Source organism: Cynocephalus volans, chromosome 16 (assembly GCF_027409185.1).
Source record: "Cynocephalus volans isolate mCynVol1 chromosome 16, mCynVol1.pri, whole genome shotgun sequence".
Classification (NCBI taxonomy): Eukaryota; Metazoa; Chordata; class Mammalia; order Dermoptera; family Cynocephalidae; genus Cynocephalus; species Cynocephalus volans.
In genome coordinates, this window is record NC_084475.1 from 4,311,335 (window position 1) to 4,330,840 (window position 19,506).

The 19,506-nt window shown below is 47.0% G+C and overlaps 1 protein-coding gene across 2 annotated transcripts in view; it reads right to left on the reverse strand.

The window, feature by feature from the left end:
* Nucleotides 1–257: 257 nt before the first annotated feature.
* PRKCA (protein kinase C alpha) overlaps nucleotides 258–19,506 on the reverse strand; it is a 428,415-nt gene continuing 409,166 nt past the window's right edge. Inside the window, exons 16-18 of one of the 2 annotated variants that reach the window (XM_063080316.1) lie at nucleotides 19,223–19,363; nucleotides 12,171–12,218; nucleotides 258–6,717 (exon numbers count right to left, since the gene is read on the reverse strand). In XM_063080316.1, coding sequence (XP_062936386.1) covers nucleotides 6,553–6,717; nucleotides 12,171–12,218; nucleotides 19,223–19,363 — 354 coding nt within the window. In that variant the 3' untranslated portion in view covers nucleotides 258–6,552. The remainder of the gene's footprint in view (nucleotides 6,718–12,170; nucleotides 12,219–19,222; nucleotides 19,364–19,506) is intronic. The other variant, XM_063080317.1, reaches the window with a different exon arrangement.

The following is a 19,506-nucleotide window of genomic DNA, read 5'->3' on the forward strand; positions in this document are numbered from 1 at the left end:
CCCCTACTTTATCCCAGTATCCGTTTGGGCTTTGATTCAAAGCACAAAGTATTTTAAGGAAAAACAAAAACAAAAACACACACACACACACACAAAAACATACCTTTGAATGGAGAGCCATGCCTGAGACAGGTGGAAGAAGATTAAAATGTTCTGCAGAGCATGTCCAGAGTCAAATGCTCTCTGATGAACACTCGGTGGAAAATACCGGCGGTGCTGCAGAGAGATGCAAATGAGACCAGTGCGGCCAGACCCAGGAATGATCGCTGTCTTTATTCATACACACTTGCTTCCAAACTACAATTGATGTGTCTAACAAAGCATATCATGCAAACAAAGATTAGAGGTTATACAAATTGAGAAAAGCAATGCAGTAATTTATACATCCATCTCTCCTGCTATGTAGCCAAACGTCATCTGACAGTTGAACGGCCCCTGCGTTTTGTCTGTAGGTGCTTATCTAAGGAAATAACCTCAAACTCCATCTCTTTCTCCATACAAATTTGGGGTCTTACACGATGATTTTCCATTGATGATTGAAACATGGCTTGTCCTTCACACACACACAAAAATCAGGTAGCAAAAACCAATGATTTCAAATGTTTTTGACCGTCTATAAAAGATATTCTGAAAGATCTTAACAGAAGGGATATGAGGCTAATTTTTAGAAAATCTTTAGACTCAAAATGGTAACTGCCTTCATGTATAGATTTTGTATAGTCCACTAAGCCCCCCAAGAAAAGAGTCACATTTTTCAGGAAGAATATCAACAAAAATTTACAAACAATCACAGGAACGGGTAGTGCTAAGGTTAAGCAGGGGAGACAGAGAAGCAGCTGTTTAATCAGAAAGTGCAGAGCTGCCATTTGTCTTTAGAAAAAAAAAAGGTTCATATGAAGTGGACTTGCTACCTGTTTTCTGAAAGGTAGGCTTCTGTCTACTCACATAAGCCACACCGTGAAGCAGACGCCAGTGGACACGCTTGCTGCTGCCTCTTATTTCTCGGGATATTGAAGTATTTCTGATTGCCCAGTGGGCAAAACCCTACCTAATAGGGCATCTCTGAATCTTCACCAAATGTGAGAGACCTGGGAGCTGGAGGGGACTGGGGACAGAGCTGAGGAAGCAACCCCCTCCTCCTGCCAAAAGGTGGTCACAGTGCCTCAGAGAGTGAGGAAAGGGGTCCTAGAGACCCCTGGGAATGCTATCCTTGGGCTGCATCTGGAAGGGGGTTAATAAAGCCATCTTCCCTATGGTTTGAGTTCCTAGACCTCAGGCAGTTGTCCCGTGTCTACTGAAAACACAGACAGCACTGGTCTGCCAACAAGCTGCAGCCCTTGAACTTGCAGTCATTCTGATGTGGACTCCGTACCCCACTGGCCTGGGAAAATCCTGCAGTGGGAATGCAGGTCTGGGGTGCTCTAGCTGACTCAGGCAGAGTCCTCCTATAGGCTTCATGTGATTGGAATCTTAGGAAATTGTCAGTAGCTTTATTTTAAAAATTCATTCTTAAAGAAGAATTGTGTTACTAAAGTTCTCTATAAAAAAAGTACAAATAGCCCAGTATATTCAGTTCTACTGGAATTACCAAATTAATTTCTTCCTTAAGGTTAAAAAAAGTCTTTGGAACTTGTGGGCTTTAGTGTAGGGTCATTGTAAGGCTGTTTGATTACTGAGTTATCAACTGACCTACATGGTTATTAACTGACACCTGATCATACAGACAAGAGGCACAGGGGTCACAGTCATTCACGCTTTTAACCCTCCCAAAGAGTCCCTGACTTTATGGAATTAACCAATTGTGGTTGACACCACTTATAAATGACTGCCTTCATCCATGACTAGTTCAGGTAACCTTTCCCAGTTTTTTGGATCTTCTAACAGCAGAAATACAACAGCATTCCCTAGATTTGCTGCATCAGCCCAAATGGGAAATGACAGGCATGTTGACTATCCAGTATATTTCATAAAATGTAGCCCATGCAGCTCAAGGAAAATGGTTTTTAAAAATATTTCCCTGCAATCCTTGTCAAATCAGTGTGCAGTGCCCTTTTCCTTCCTTGTAACTGTCAAGCCTGTCACTATCCCTGTAACTCTCATGGCCATCACCCTTTCGGGCCCCTGGCTCAGTGTCCCTTTCGTGATCATGTGCTCAGTGGGGACCAGGCGCTCCTACCCTTGCTGGGTTATAAACAGGAAATGGTGTGCTATGTATACACAAGAACCAGGAGACTTCACAAGACCAAAGTGAGAAAATGACTGTCAGATGGTGTCGCCTTCCTGGGGCTTTTAAAAACCTGTTTCTCACTTCTTCCCCCTCTTCAGGACTGAGAAGAAAAATCCCAGCAAAAAGCCCTCGAATTTCTCTTGCTAAGTGGAACCACGGGGGAACTGCTGTGTTGTTTTCGAAACATCTTTGTCTGTCCTTAGCTGTTATAATTCTTCGCAGGAAGCCACAGAGGAAAATGGGCGGGTGGAAACCTACTGGCTTCCAGGGTCCACGGGATGGTCTGGCTCTGCCCAGAGAACTGCCAGCCATTTCAAGGTAGAGTGAGGAAGGAGGCTTCTAGCAGCTGGATGCCAGAAGGATGTTGCTGGCATTTGGGAGGTGTTTTCTGAGGAGGAGCGGACTATGTCCCTGACAAAAAACACTCCTGAGAACCAGCACAGTGACTTCCATCTGCACCAACAACCTCCGATGGAAAGCCATCGCAAATAGCAGCACCTTCCTCTCCTGCCTGTTGCAAGTATCTGGGTGGCTCTCTTGGGGTCTGCACCCTCCTTCCAGCAAGTCACCACACTCTTCTAAGGACTTTAGCTCAGAGAAGTGCCCCACAATTGTTTGCTGGGTTGCATTAATCTTGGTTTTTCATAACCTTTCAACCAACTATTTCAGGCCAAGTTTCCAAAGAGCTCTCGACCCCCAATTTTCTGCCAAAATTCCTAATAAGAAAGCCTAGGACAGACAGTGATTCTGCATTAACTCATACTAGGCCATGGGGATAAAAGAGAAGTGGGCGTGTTGAAGAGCAATCATTTCGGATCCTGGGGTTTCATGTCTACCTCTGAGTTAGTTCCTGCCTGGGTGGGAGTCTCCCTTTAACCTCTGAGGGCTGCACCTGGCAGCAGGGTCCAGCTACTTCCAATCAAACCAAGCACCTGGTGACTTTTGACAAGGTGCCAAGAGGAGGGCAGCCAACCACTGGCCTGCAGCCTCAGGGGGAAGTTTCTGCCACAAGCAGCAGCCACCTTCCGAGGGAAAATAATGCAAAGTAATCTGAATGGCCTTTTGTGCTCACAGCCTGGAGGTCCTGCGGAGAGCTGTATTGTGCTAAATTCTGCGGGGGGGTGGGGGGGGGACCTCCACAGGCCCTGGCAAGACCAGCAGTGCTCCGGGGCAGGTCTTCCTAAACAGTCCTCAGTCCTCCAGGGACTTGACTTTTCGGGGCCAGCCTACAACTTGGTTGCTGCAGTTAAAGCCGCCTGTTCTCTGCCATTTCATGTCACACAACATCCATGATGAGCGACAAGGACGCAGAATTTTCTATGTCAATTCTGCAGGCAGCAGTTGTTAATGCTTATTCACAGGAGTTAGTCTTTCAGCAATAACTGTCTGGGGCTGCTCAGATCTTTAAAGCATTAACCTTTATCTGAATTCCATACTCAGCAATGTGTAAAGCAGGCTCATCATGGTAACACGCCACGGGGCCTGATTTTTACTGTTTTCCCCTAGAGCCTGCTGTCCCTCAGGCAGAGTGCTGGCCCCAGAGTCAGGGCATTTTCTTTGAAAACTTTGCCACACAATCTGAAAGAATATGAGCCAGCTGAGACATTGAATATGTTTTCTGGAGAAATATGAGTGAGTGTTGGCTGTTGGAGGGCAGCCGGAGCCTGCTGCCTGTTTACAACCAGTAGGCAGTTCGGGGCACTGGAGTGAATGGCCCCAAGTGTTCCTCTGTGGAACCTTCCTCACCTCCTGGGGCCTGGCTGGGGATTAGTCCTGCTGCCGCTCCAGTCTGGGGCAGCAGGCTGGCCCTTTTGCCTCCTAAGCTCCTACATAAACTGGTCCCTTTTCCATCAGGCCAAATGAGGTGTCCCTGGTGAGGACCTGTCCTCAGCATGTGCACCGAGCAGCAGGACTGAAGGGATAGATGAGCAGGGCCCTTTCTGAGTTTTCAAGTCTATAGTCCAGTAAAGATGGCAGCGGAAATTTCTCTTTGCTGGTCTGGCCCATTCCCTGCTCCCTCTCTCCCTCCAAGCAGGGGTTTCCAGGACGAGCTGGGCCTTCCACCTCAAAGACCCTTCAGTGGTCATATGCCACATGAACTTCAGGCAAGCAGCTGGACAGTGGAAATAAGGAGTGCTTAGCTGGTAGGTGCTCTGGGGAGGAAACAGAGCAGCTCTCTGCAAGGACTGAGAGCTACTTTCACTTCGACTTCTTCTTGATGTTGCAGAAGCCTGGCTCCTCTGGGAGCCTTGCAATGTGAGGGCATCTCACCAGAGAGGTGCAGAATGGAAATCAAGAGACTGGAAAGGCCAATCCTAGCAACAGCTGGAAGAAAATCTGCAGCCTCTAGAAAGAGTCTGCTGGTACCTGCAGGGATGACTGTGCTCAGGGCTCATACACGGTCTGTCTTGTGAGGTTTGTACATGCTGGAGCAGACAGTGGGTGGTTCCCAGGGCAGCAGGAGGGATCCCATGCTTCCCGTGTGTCCAGGTACACATGGCAAGAAGGGAGTCTTCCTGTCCCTCCCACCCCTGGGGCCCCAGCAGTCACAAGGTTGAAAGGAATAAAACAAACACAAACACACAGCGTTCAGTCCGGGTGCTGTGACAATGCCACAGGTGCACAAATATATAGGTATACTGGAATGAGACACTTCCCATTGTCACCAAGAGAGGCAGGGGAACCGAACAGAAGATGGCATTAAGGAGCTAAGAGAGAGTCTCGTCTCGAACATAATCCCACAAACAGAAGTAGAATCAAATACACATATACATATATAGTAAGAGCCTAACTGATCATGTAAAGTAACCATTCATTTTTGAAATTAGATCTACATTAAAAAATTAATATATCTGGTATAGTGCCCATGTGCGGGGATGGGGGATGGGCAGAGAAAGCACAGCAGCGAAGGATTAAGCTCAAACTTAATCATAAAAGCAGATTAGAAACAAGAACCTTCACAAATATAGCACAATTGTGTCTTATAAAATTTTTATAATACTCTCTTTATACTTGATATGATTATGTCAATAATGTAGATTCACTTGTTATTAAGGTTTGTTATAGGCATGCAAAATTCATTGCATGATGCATTTGCAAAACATATTAAAATCCTTCTAGCAATAAAACATCTTTGAGCTGATATGTACCCAGGTTTCCTGATTCTGCAGCTCTGGGAGTGTCATTCAACATGAACTGGAAATGGGAACCAAAACCATATTGGTTTTCATCCCTAACGTCAAGGGCTAGAGAAGGGAGGAAAATCAGTCAACAGGGACTGATGCTAGAGCCAACATGTTGATTAAGTCACTGTACATCGTACTTTCATAAACGACACTGCAGCCTATTAAATAAATAAGTACAAAAGGGGTCAGGGCAAAAACTTCAGCTTCTTGGGAAGGGTAACAACATAAGTAGCAAAATATTGGTGTTGCGGGGGGGTGGGGGGTGTTGGCTAACACACTTGTGAGTAGTGGCATGATTACAGATGGCACCCTGGATCAAAGAGTAATCTCCCGGAGATCAAAATGAACACACAACACTGGTTATCCTCGATCTGAAATGATCTCATGTGCTTATGCAGCAAAGTCCTTAGACGATTTGGCCTCTTAAAAAGAATGCAGGTGTCAAGACAGTTATCAACCAAGTAGGGTACCAGATGACAGATCCACCCAACACTCGTCTGAGGTTTCCTTTCTTTTTAAAACTGGTAACCGCTGGACTGTGATTGGGTTATGATGTGTCAGTGCTTAGGGACAGTGATTAGGTTCATCCTGGCCTCTCTGACCCTAGGGACCATTTCCATTGAGGCAGAGAACAGAAGTAGAGGGTGTTTCCATGCCTCCCCCACTCCCAGTCCCTCCTTGCAACTCTCTGGGCTCCCTGTTCTTTCATTCCAAAGACGTCTTGGATGGAGATGCTTCTGGCCCACTGGGCTGGGTAGGTTCACTTTAACATCTCTCTCTGGTTGGGGGATCCTGACGGTGAGAATCCACAGACAGAGGGTATGGAAAACATATCAAATCGTACCAAAAAGGGGGCAAGAGTCTGTTTGCTTTCTAGGAAGGGTTAACCTACAGCCAGATGTAACTTCTACATAATTAAACTGGACACTGTACATTATGTCATCTTCCTCTAAGATAATGTTCTTGGTTGTAAGAGAGAGACCCTGAACAGCTGATCACATTTGGACTAATATCCCTACGGTTTTCAGGCCTCCATGTGGAACGAGACGAGACATAAGGCTGTGGCCTTAGAATTGGAGGGTTGGGGATCATTTCCCACTGCCAGGGGCAGGCTGGGGAGGAGTTTGTTCTCGATGAGTTTCATACTGCGCTCTGTAAGATGGGGTGCACAAACTGGGGGTTGACATACGAGAACCCTTCAAAATCAGACTGGTCTATGTTAGCGATGACCAGTTGATCAGGCGGTGTTAAGACAGGTTGCCCTCGTGTGAAGAACTTGTCGAAGTTTTCTGCTCCTTTGCCACACTGTGGAGAAAAAAGGAGAAGGAAAGGTCAGTAGATATTACAAAACACAGAGAGCAGCTTTCTGAGAGCCTTCTGTGGGGAGGTGCGTGGTCCGGAGGCATTGGGGCTGGTTAGGCAGGAACAATCTTGAAGGACTTGCAGGTCTACTGGATTCAGAAGCCAGGCATAGCAAACGCCACCAAAGAGTCACTCAATTGTAAATCTTCATACACCCCTGGAACAGCGGCCCAGGTGGAGATGCACTGCTGGCAGTAAGGAAGCAACAGGGAGAAAGCTTTTTATTTCATGTCCACCTCGCTGCACAAGCGGAGCTGTGAGCGCCAACATCACGCACGCAGGGCTGTCAGCCGTGGCTCCATGTTGCAAGACCAGGATGATGGTGTTACCCCTGAACCCAGAGGGTGAGATCACTGCCCCCCACTTGGTTCACTGCAACAATATTCGTAATTAAGTAAAAGCCATATATCTTTGCCTTCCAACTGGGACGTTCTAGAAACTCCAGCTGCTAAGTCAGTCTTAAAGCAACATGGGGTAGGTGGGGTGGCAAGGTTGGGAGATTGGCTCCTGGGCCCAGATGGAATTCAGCACATCTAGATCGAGCTGGGCCACTGGCAGACAGATTGATGTGGGGCTCATTCGCAGGGCAGTCTCAGGCTGGAGGAGGTTTGCACAGGGCCCTGGGGAGGCAGAGCACAGCCTGCTGCCTGTCTTGGATAGTCCTCTCCTCCAGGGTCCCCAGGGCACACTGTGCAGATGGGGGCTACGGGTAGAGCTGCCCTGTTAGCATGTCTGAGAAACAAGCCGCTAAAGCAGCTTTGCTTGGGAGCCTCACTCCAAAGGTGGCAGGGGGTAAAGGGGACTGTACTCCTCACTTTTCCAGCCACCCAGAAGGGTTGTAGCATATTGAAGTCCCTGGGATTCCAGGGTGACTCTCAGAGCTGGGAGTTTCACTGGTGATATTAATAATGATTTTCAATATTACAAATTATTGCCCTTTTACCCACTGGTAGTACCACAGGGGCAATAAGGATTAATTCTGAGTTAGCACAAGTTTGAAACTATCCAGGTTTTCTCTGACCTTTAACAGAGGATAGTTGTAGGTAAACTGTGAAGTGGGGTCCACCCAATTTCCTCACCTGTAAAATGGGGAGAATAGCCATACCTCCCTCCCTGGGCTGTTATGGAGGTTACAGGTACAGAGTTTTGCACAGAACACAGTGTGTGGTAGGAGTTTAGTGCGTATTGTTGGTATCTTTATAAGGCCAGTCTAGTGTCATGGACCACACCTTCTTTCATATCCTTCTCTATCTTCTAAAATGTTTTCTTGAGAATCTATTTTTGTTATAATTCTTTTCATCACATGCAAGCCTGCTGCTAAGTACCTGTTGAGGAGGAAAGCATGTCATAAATTCAAAGCAAGGTCTTCATAACTCACAACTTTCCTTTATGGTGTTATTTTCATTTTAATAAGCAACCATCCACTCATAACCCCAGGAGATGTCACACTGCAGTGACTGGTGGGTATGTGGGGGACGAGTGTGGTGGGGGAGACGGGATGAGAGGCAGGGGGTTGTTTGAGGGCATCAAAGTCACTCTACAGAGGCCACACAGACTGTGAGGACCACTCATCACACAGGCCCCACCTCCCACAAGTGGGACAGCAAAGCTTCTGCTTGCGCTCCACGGTGCCTTCCTCGGAAGAGCACAAGGCACTTCAAAGCAGGGGCCAGCAGAGGCAGGGTCTGCAGCGCGTATCGCCCACATGCACAGGCCATTAGGAGCCACCGGCAAAAGCTCTTCAAGAAAGAAAGAGGGGTACACTCTTTCTTCCCAGGAATTAATCAGGAGTCTGCACCTGACTCATCGGTTACACAAACAAATAGGGACCAGCTGCTGCTGGGGCACCACTTTCAGATACTCCTGTGACGATGGTAACAACTAAAGAAATAGTCTTCTTTTGGATATACCAGTGGTTCTCACCCAGCAATGATTCTGCCCCCTAAGGAACCCACTTTTGGTTGTGACGACTTGGGCAGGGGGCACTGAAGGGCACGTTGCTGATCATCCTACAGTGCACAGGACAGCCCGTCCCCAACAAAGAATGATCAGCTCAAAGTGTCAGCAGCGCTGCTGCTGGGAAACCCTGGGGTGTGCCAAGCTTGTGATGTGGGCTGAGGAGCTCCCAGGGTCAGTGTCAGGGCAAATGTGGGGGCCAAACACAGAAATCAGGCAGGAAGGGCAAGAGGTGGGAGCAGAAAAGGGAGAGCGGCCAAAGCCCAAGGCGAGAATATGGTGAGCAGGAAAAGGCCCCTGTGGAAGCCGATTAACCAACTCCCACTGCCTGGAAGAATGCAAGGGAGTCCGGGTCATCCTTCCCAGAGGCCAGGATGTGTGCTCCCTTAATAAGAGATCATCTCTCCTTCTCTTAGGCTCAGTAACCACGCAAAGATGAGCAAGAAGGAATTTTTTGGAGGGAAACCAGTAAAAGTGGTGAGTCTGCAAAAAGAAGAGCAAGGCCAGCCAGGATAAGATGTTTTTCTTCCGGCTGTTCAGCTATCTGCCTAGCTCTAGATTTATCCATTTGTTCTGTGAAAAGATGGCCCAGGTCTGACCCATCCCTTTGAGTACCGTCTTCATGGTATTCACAAATCACATTCCGATGGGAAGTTTCTAAAAGCCATGGCTTTACTGCAAAAGGAAAATTAAAAGCAAATTGAAAGGAGAGTTTCCAGGATCTAAAGGTGACCCCATAAACCTGAACACTGAGAAGCCTGGGATGGATGCTTGAGCACATCACACTCTAAAGCGGGTGTCCAGAGGTGGGTTACTCCTAAGGCACCTCCACTGCTTGCAAAGCCAAGCACTGTAATAAATGGGGCAAAAGACCTTGCTGGTTAAAGCCTCGTGCTACATCTGTGCTGAGGATAGCAGGACTAAGGGGAGAACGATGGAGTCCGACCGCGGCTCTGCGTCACACTGAACGGCAACACCACTGTCAGTCTCAGAACTGCTCACGACCAGAAACACCTCCCTCTCCTTTCTCACTCTGCATCTGGAAGTATCCCTGATCTCAAAGAGAGTAATATTTTAACAAATGAAAGCTTTTCTTAAACTGGTTCACTTAGGTGGAGAGACCAGAGGCAGGGACAGGCCGAGGGCAAAGAGTAAAAACCGACCCACTGAAGTTCAGACACATCAAGAGTGTGACAAAAAGGGACTAAGAGTGTATCTTAGCAAGCAAGGGGGAGGAAAGCCCTGGAAAAGCTGGAGGCTGACATCTGAAGATAATACGAGAGCCAAGATTCAGAAAGACTTTTTATTTCGAGAGCGATCACACCGTGACGAGGTCTCCTTGCCCCACCAAAGGGCGGGGGAAGCATGGCTGTTTTTACCACAGGTTTGTACTGTGAGAAATATCACCTGTTATTACATCATGGAGGGTCTCTCAAGGCTTTAAAAATGAGCCCCCCACAGTTCTTACCAAAATTAGACCCAGAAATAGACAATTTCCTTTAAGTCAAATTGGGGAAGGTCTTGAGTTACTTGTTTTCGAGATGTTTACATGGAGGACTCCAACTATCTCCTGTCACCACCACCACTACTGAAAATGATAATGGAAATCACAGCTCTTGGGATCCTGGGGACGACGGCTTCAACAAGCCACTGCATTCCCAATGTAGAAGGCAGTCTTCCTGCTTCCTACAATCAGCCTCACTCATAGCCTGGGCTTGATGGGCAGTGGCCTCAGGCGCCAACCTTGGATGGGAACAGGGAACAAAAAGAGGCACCATGGCAGGTTAAGGGGGTGCCTAGTGGTGCTGGTGGGTGTGTGAGTGAGCGAGTAAAGAATGAAGCTAGCCTGACTGCAGGCCCTCTCCCAACATTCCTGGGGGGCGCAGCGGGAGGGCTGTTACCACAGCTATTTGAAGGGCGGCCTCCACGGCCAGCTGTGACAATTGGCCAGTTTGGGATGTCCATGGCCTCGGAGCTCTAGGCTACCCAAGAACACACAGCAGCTAAAAGCAACTTGTGAGCAGAACCCCTGGGCTGGGTCTGCACTGTCTTCACTCCCAAAGGCCACTGTACCTTTTGCCACCTGAGGCTTCTGCTATCTGGGATGTGATATGCATCTGGAATGTGACAACTGGTGAGGGACCAAGAGGGAGGGGAAGGAGGGTGGCCCAAACCTGACTGGGCTGTGTGAGCCCAGACTAGTTCCCTGGTAGTGCCTGAGAGCAGGTGAGGTCTTGTATTCACTGGGCAGTGTTGATACCTGTGAGAAAGTGGAGGGCCCAGCCGGTGAGGGACCAGACCAGAGATCAAAAGCCCCAAGGTAGAGCTTAGGGCAACTCACTGCATCTCTCTGTAAGGGTCAAATGGGGATGTGACTATCCACCTGCCCAGGCTATTGTGCAGATCAAGGGAACTAGTGCATGTGAGGTCCTTTGTCAGAGATGAAGCCTGATACAGACATAAGGTGTGACGGGTGTAGCGAATGCCCAGCACATACAAGGCGTGTGATCAATAACCTACCCTCTCCCCCACCCCATCTCTGGATTCAGAAATTAACTCCTTTGCTATTTTTGACATTCCTGCCCATTTGGTGAAATCATCACATAATAAAACAAGCCCAGAAGAAATCAGGCATGGTAAAGACGGTACAGAGCACAGAAAGACGTGGACCCCGCATGGAATCTGGGCTTGCAACGCTTCCCCTCCAAGCCCTGTGTGGCGGAGGGGTCGCTCACAACCCTAGCATCCTGGGACAGGGTGTGGAGGGAGGCTGAGCTGCACTGCAGAAGTCAACCTCAGCTATGCCTCCTGCCTGAGAGAGGCCACCAAGCATGCACGATGCAAGCATCGGTCTCAGCCCTGCCCTCTACCTCAGTGTTTCCATCATGTAGAACAAAACCCCATGGTCACTGTCATGGGATTGAGTATGGGAATATGAGTAGCTCAAAAATACAGCCACTAAAAAGCAAAACCAAACAAAACCAAGAAGAGCAGGAAGAGTGCAGAACAAATAAAGAGCAAAGGCGTGCTGCCAAACTTCCAAGAAAGGAAACATACAAGGGTGGGGGTCTCTCTCACAGTCACCAGAAGCATCAGGATGTGCTTGGTCTTAAGGGAATCCTTACATGCATTTTGAGTCCCAGTGCTGGGGGGACCGCAGCGCTGTCTGTGGTCTGGTGGGATGCAGCAGTAAGCACATCGCCACCACCTGCACAGCTCCCTGATGCGTATGTGTATGCCGTCCTTATTTAAGCAATGTCCGTACTATGGAACCATCCAGTGAGGGGACCTAGCCACCAGCCTGCCCTCTCTATGAAGATCAGCATGCTCAGGGAATGGCCTTCCATGCGTGACCAACACAAGCAGGAGCACACAGGTCAGGGTTAAAAGTGAGGTTAGTTTGCTCATTTAGTCACCCAAGGCTCTGGAAATGTGCTCACCGAAGACCTGGATGCCCACTGAAGCCAGTGCATTTTGGTACAGATAGTCTGGAGAACAAGAATGGACAGAGAAGAGGATTTGGAGAACAGTCACTTCCTGGCCTTGGAACTCAAGAATCGGGAATACCTGTGTAAAGAATGCCTTAACCTACACAGGCTGACATGGAGAACCCCCCTGAGATGGAGTGTTATATGAAGACCCAAGATGCAAAACATGGTACAACCTCGTCATGTATATTTACACATGCATACAACTTTCTGGAAGGTTACAGAAAAGATAATGATTAGTGGGGCAGTACTGTTTATTTCACCATAGAGAGACGATATTTTAATAATGTTTTTTTAAAGTGACTGGGACCTCCTTTACCTCCTGCCAACAGCACCTGTACTGAGAGATCAGCGATGGGCTTTAGCTTCTGGACAAAATGAAACAGTACTTGTCTCACCTACTGCCTTAGACCATTATCTAGCAAGGGCAAATTCTGCTCCAGAGGAAGGCTAATTATACTGATGAGTTTGCTGATAGACATCAGCTATAAGCCATACATCATATGAGTGGATTCTTGTAGGTATGATAGGCACGTGTGTATGTAGTCAAAGGTTCTGGCTTACTGTCTTCTATGGAATAAAGACATGCACTCCATTTGGTCTTTCTTTATATTAATGGCCAGCTTTAGAGGATTTAAGCCTCCTTTTCCAAGAAAAGTTGTAATGACTGTCATTGTTGGGGACCTTCAAACTTGTCACTCACAGGACTTGAGGTGTACAGGGTCTGTATTTATGCTGCCACTCACCACTGAAGCTCTCTGAGGCTTGCAATAGGGCTACTTATTTATATTGAGTATTTTAAATGTCGTTTCTTCCAATTTCTCTTCCAAGCAGAAAAGTATTTGGGAGAGTAATTATCAAAGAATAAGAAAAACTGCTTGCCTCTAATTAACCAAGTAAAAGATGCTGTCTTAGATTGGTTTAGAGGCTTAAATCAAACCTAAATACATCATAATGTGACTTATTCTACTCTCCAAAGACTGGTTAATGGTTGTATGCTGTCAGCAGAGCTCCCCAAGTCTTGAGAATCTCAGTTTTCATTAGCATCACTGTTACTGGCTCAATACAAACGCCAAGAGAACGAAGCTACCTGTCACCCAAGAGAATTGACTAGATGCAGCTCAGGCTGCCATTACTGTACTGTACTGTATCCATTAGACAATCACTCCAGGGCCCCTCCCCCTTTTATGTGGATAGCTGCTGCTTTCTAAATAACTTTTCAGAGTAATTATTAAAAGAACATTACCACAAAATGTCCTTATTTTCAGGAAATACACAAGAAATTATTTAGGTGTAAAGAGGCCTTACATATAGCTTACTCTCAAAAATGATTCAGAAAAAAATATGTATATGTGTGTGTCTGCATACACACACATGGACAGAGATACAGAAAAGGAACGAAAAAGCAAACATGGTAAACTGTTTAGGGAATCTGGGTAAAGAGGATGCAGAAAGTCTTTATACTATTTTCCCAACTCTTATGCAAGCATGAAATTAGAAGTTATTTCAAACTAAAAGTTTTTTTAAAATATAAAGGATCACTGCACCAACTTCAAAAATTAAACCATCGTCAAGCTCTGCAAACAAGCTAAGGACACTGTGAAATAAAGGACTTCGTGTTGACTGGGAAAATGAGCCCTGACTATGTGTTCTCTCGGCAGAGCAGAGATGTAGGGAGCACCTACGTTTGCTCCCGATGTGCTTACTCTCTTTGGCTCTTGCTGCAAAAATGACAATGTCCTGGTGAAAGTTATTCTGTTTTATCTCTCTGTCTTTTTTTGATAAAATAACTACAGTAGTTTGCTAAGAAAGGCCACCCATGAAAGACAGGCCTATTTCTAAAGTGCTCTGCCTACCTGTCAACTCTGGAATATATTTCTTGGTGTTAACTTTATAGATTAATTCCTCTTTCACTAATAACCATTTAATTACAGCAGATGTTTCTGGCTTGATTATGAACTAGCTATTCTGCTCCTTGGTGCCAATAAACAGAATTCAAAAAAGAATAATCAATTAACCTTACACTTGTAGTATTTGTAAAATGTGCTACGAATAGAAATTTGAAGGCTGTTCTTAGTCATTTTATTCACATGAATAATAAATCAGAGTAAAAGCCTACAAATTCAAAGTGACACTGGATCAGAATCTTGGACTTTTTTCTCAGGCAAATCAGAAGAAAAGCTTTCCTTCCCTCAGCGGGTTTTCTGCCTGCTGGGCCAAGCGGGCTGCCCGTGCCATCTTTCACCTGCCAAGTGCCTCCTCGCTTACCTGATGCTGTGCCAGGCACGATGGACGCTCTCATGTCTCCCTCTGTAACTGAAGATTAACCTTTACAGAGGTGACATGTTTTTTCAAATTTAAAAAAAAGTATCTTCTTATATGGAATCTTCTGAACGTTAATGGGCCTCTTTGTGGTGACTCAGTTGTGTTGTTTAGAATATCAGGAATATGCTGAGCTGATGGTCCTTATGTCTATGCAGTAGAGGATTCTCTACGTGTGTTTCTTTGAAGGGACTGCTGAAGCCAGTGTGCTTTGCGCTTTTCTCACAAAGGACAAGAGTTACATGGCTGCCTCAACTCTAGCAAAACATAGCACAGCTTTCTGTTTTTACCTTTGCTTTCATTTTACAAAATAAACGAGTACACAAAAGGCTATACCCTACCAGGTGGTTGTCCTGTCTTCTAGAAAATCACAGTGGCACATGGCAGCCTTTCAGGCACAGACATGGCTGTCTGGACCAGGACTGGACTCTTTCCCACCATTGGCTGCTGAGGGGCAGGTTCTTCCCTCATCTCTGGGCCTCCAGACTTGCCACCATCAGGGGAGATGGCTACAGTCCTGTCCACCTGACACTGGCCACTCTCCACTCATCTTTACATGCAACCTCACACAGAATCTAGGCTGTGCCTGCACTGCAGATCCTGACCTTAATGTCGCCATGAGATGGAACGTCTGTGCAGAGCCTCCTGATAGATCATGCCATGTTGAGATGTCTTTTGTGGTGGGATCTCACATTTTGCATGGCACTTTGGTCTAAAGTTTAATTTCAATAATGTCACTGGCAGTTATGAAGATGATAAAAAGACAGCACACTATGAGAACTCCGATGCCTTTGGAGAAGTGCTGTGGCTGGCCAGCAATAGAATCTCTCTCCCCTCCTTTTGGGAAGTCAGTATTCCGGAAAGATCTTTCAATGAAGTTTCAAAAAATATATATAACAAGATGATAGACTCCGATCATATAAGCACAAACTTGGTCTGCAGAGGCACCCAGCAAATAACTGTGCTGAAGTCCTGCTGTCAGCATTTTACAATGAGCAAAGGCTTAATTCCATGGGAGCCAGGAGCAGTACCGCATGTGAGAACAGCTACTGGCCCTTAATCCTGTAAATCTCAGGGAAATAGATTCAGCAGCACTTGGTAAAGGAAACACCAGGCCTACTTCACTGAGACAGACAAGGTTTGTCAGTCAGGGCTATTACACTGTTCAGAGGCGAGATGGTCTCAGAAATGGGCTCACTGCGCATGTCAGTGAGCCTCGGGCAGCCACGTTTGCCCATGTTTTCAGCAGTGATGTTTTTAGTTTAATTTTATTTTTTATTGATTATGAATATTCATGGGGTACAAAGGTGATGGTCACCACTTGTGCTCAAGATGTGATGGCCAGATCCATACCGGAAGCACGCCCATTACTACAAATTGCGATTATACCCCATGCCCCCCACACAATTATCCCTGACCTCCCTCCGCATCCCCTTTTCTCCCACCCTGCTTTGTATCCCTTTGTATGCTCTCTCCCTCTGCAAGTACAACACACCACTGTGGTCTTTCTTTCCTTCATTCTTTCTCTCTTAGATCCCACTATGAGTGATGACATCTGGTATTTATCCCTCCGTGCTTTGCTAATTTCACTCAACATAAGTTTCTCCAAGCTCATCCATGTTGTTGCGAATGGGAGAATTTCATTCTTTTTGATGGCAGAGTAGTATTCCATGGTGTATATATACCACAGTTTCCTTATCCAATCATCCATTGACGGACATTTAGGTTGGTTCCATGTCTTGGCCATTGTAAACAGAGCTGCAATGAACATGGGAGTGCAGGTATCCCTTTGACATGGTGATTTCCATTCCTTTGGGTATCTACTCAGAAGTGGGATTGCTAGATCGTAGAAATAACAAAACCGCTGTCACAGAATGCTCAGCTCTGTATTTCATCTATAAACTCTTTTGACTTTTTGATTAGCTCGGGTTCAGGGAAATATACTCTTCACTGAGGAAGCTGGGAAGCCACATCACAGAATCACTTTCATATGCAGCTAGCTTTCCCTGCCACTTGTCCTAGTCACAGCATGTTTGCAGCTCTGAATGAGGTTGCTTTCTTCTGTTCTAAATGTCCTCTTCAAACACTTAAACTGTCTGTGGCACGACATTTCCATTCCAGCATGGCGATGCATGAACAGAGCAATGTCCCAGGAAGTTGCTGGACAAGGTGGTATGTGCCCTTCCAGTCGATGCCACCTCATGGGAGATTAAGAGCCAGACTCAGCTGCCGTGTGCAGGGCATGGTGTGAGGACTAAGGGAAACTGAGCCCTCTGAGGGCTCTTTGCTGCCCTCCCAGGGACCAGAACTTGCCTATTTACCTCTTTGCCCTCGACTTTCTGCTGCTTTGCAACCAAACATCTGCTGCTCCCCTTGCAGCCGCTTGCTTCTAACCTCCATGGATGTCTTCCTTTCCCCTGCTGTCCCAGCTCCTCCATCCATACTCCTTCTACCTTCTTCCTCTCCTGTGCACAGGTCCTCCAGCAGAACACGGCTTCTGCCTGAGAAATCTCGCTGTGAGCAGGTCTCTCCCTTCCCTCTGGCTGGAGCTCTCACCAGCAGGGTCTTTCACGGGAAACCTTCAGTTAGAGAGCCTTGGTCCACGATTTCTGCTTCTATTTGAGAGGTCAGGGGCTGTTTCTTCACAGCCAAAAGCAATTTATTCTTCCTTTTTATTCTAAACATCACTCAGTTAAAAAAACAAGCGAGAAAATCCATTGGCACTCTAGGAATAAAAAATAAATAAATGCTGCTCATAACTCAACTGCCTACCATGATACAACTTTGCTTCCAATGATTTCCACAGGGAACAGCTTAAACTCTTTGCTTCAGGAGCCAAGTCACCCTCTCGTTTTCCCTACATCTGAGTTAAGGGCGAAGTATCCACAAAAGGTGTGAGACTATACAAATAAACACCTTCTTCTGAAGTAAGGTGGGAATAAGCAGAACAACATGATGTGTTTTTATCGTTGGCTTTGCTGCAACTCAGCTCTTCCTGGAAAATGATTGACAAGTAATTGCATTTTGTACAACTGTTAAAACAGGGTCAGTCTGTGTCTCTATGTTGTTCCTGTAAAGATACCAAGCTGTGTCTATGATGCTGCTGCGTACTTTTCATATTTTAATTTAAGACAACAAATAAACACGAAAGGGAGAAGGGAAAAAGAAAATCCCTAACAGAATTTTCTACTGAGGCTGTTTGCAGCATTATCACTCTGCCCACACCGCAAACCTTAAAACCAGGTTTGTATCCTGAAGGGGTGGGACTGTAGGAGAGCCCCTGAAATCAGCATCCAGGTCTGGCTAAAGAGAAGGTGCGGTGGCAGATACACGAGCGCCCTATTTGAAACGATGATTCAGGAGGAAGTCAACTGACCTGATTAATTTTAGTTTTTCTTCGGTTTGGACTAAAAATATCTCAGAAAGAGAAAATCAAGTGGGCTCACCAACAGCAGTTTTATTCTTAGAGGACACATAAGCTGACTTGAATAGGAAGCTGCGGCTCTAAGAATAAAGCTGTGTGCTACCCAGCCAGTAATCTGCCACCCCAGAGGGGTCCCCTTTGTCTGCTCATAGGGCACCTGTCAGAGGAGACAGATTTGGGCCAAATGAACATGGCAGATGCTTCTGGAACTGACTGCAGAATAAAGCAGCTCTCTGCGGCCCTGGGAGGAGAGGCACTACGGGCAACAGACCAATTCTGACCAGGATGGTGACAGAGCTGGAAGGCACAGATCAGCCCAGCCCGTAGAATGGGATACAGGGAAAAGCAGGGTCCCTCGAGGCCGCTCTGAAGTGGCAGGTGGTATGAGTGAGAAGGTCAAAGTCTTAAAGATTCTTGGTTTATCTCCAGAGATATAAACATTTAAAAAGTCACACACTGCCTGCAATTAACAATCTGAACCAGCCACCAGGCAGTCACTGAGATAGAGCACTAGTGCAGCAGGTGAGGACAGACTCCGTTTTGGTTCCACTACCTGTCAGCTGTGTGTCCTCTGGCAAGTTACTTGGCCTTTCTGTGCCTCAGTTTTCCCAACAGTAAACTGGGGACAATAGTACTCGTCTCACAGGGCTGTTAGGAAGATTAAATGAATATTTGTAGAGCACTGAGAACAGGGCCTGGCACATAGTGTTTGTTAAATAAGTGAAAAAAATGGAAATCACACAGGAGGAGTCTGAATACAGGTGGCAGCGTCAGAACTGGCTACTCCTTGCAGCGGGGCAGTAGCTACAGTGGGAGCTGCACCCAGGCCCTGCCTCTGAGCTGGCTGAAACAGTTATACTTCGGGGTTCCCATTGGTGCAGGGCGAATCCGGGAAAGCTGCAGACAGACGCAAGGCAGGGCAAGGACTGTAGTTTGGCTGGACCTGTGAGCCCACAAAGTCCAAGCCCCAAAGCAGGCCTGCCCTCACTCTCTAAATTGGGGGGGGCTCTGCAGCTCCCTACTGGAGGGCGAGGTGTGCACAGGACACCCCCCGCCATCTGTCTTTTCTCTCCAAATTTGGCAGGAAACCTGGCTGCTTGGACCACAGAATTGAGGACAAGGCTGCTACTTGGCTGTTTTCTTCCGCCTGCAGAGGCCAGAGTCACCAGCTTCCCCTCTCCAGGAAGAAGGGTGGGTGGAATACATCCAGGATTTGGGGAAATGGGGCTCAGGCAACAGCCTGCTTTTTTGGACTCACCACTTTGGGCTTGAACGGTGGCTGGATCTCCCTGTTCTCCAGTTTTTCCCAGTCGATCCTCCGGAAGAAGGCGTGTTCTCTCACATCTCTCTCTCCTTCGGGCCCACAGCCCAGCCGCTTGGCTGGGTGTTTGGTCATCAGCTAGAAAGCGAAAGGAGAAAAAGAGAGAGTTTGACAGCGTCTTCCCTTTGCCTGGCTCTGCCTCCTGCCCTGATCATGTGGATGCCTAGATGGCACCCCAGGACGCTTCCCAAGAAACTCAGTGGCTTGCACAGGGAGAAGCC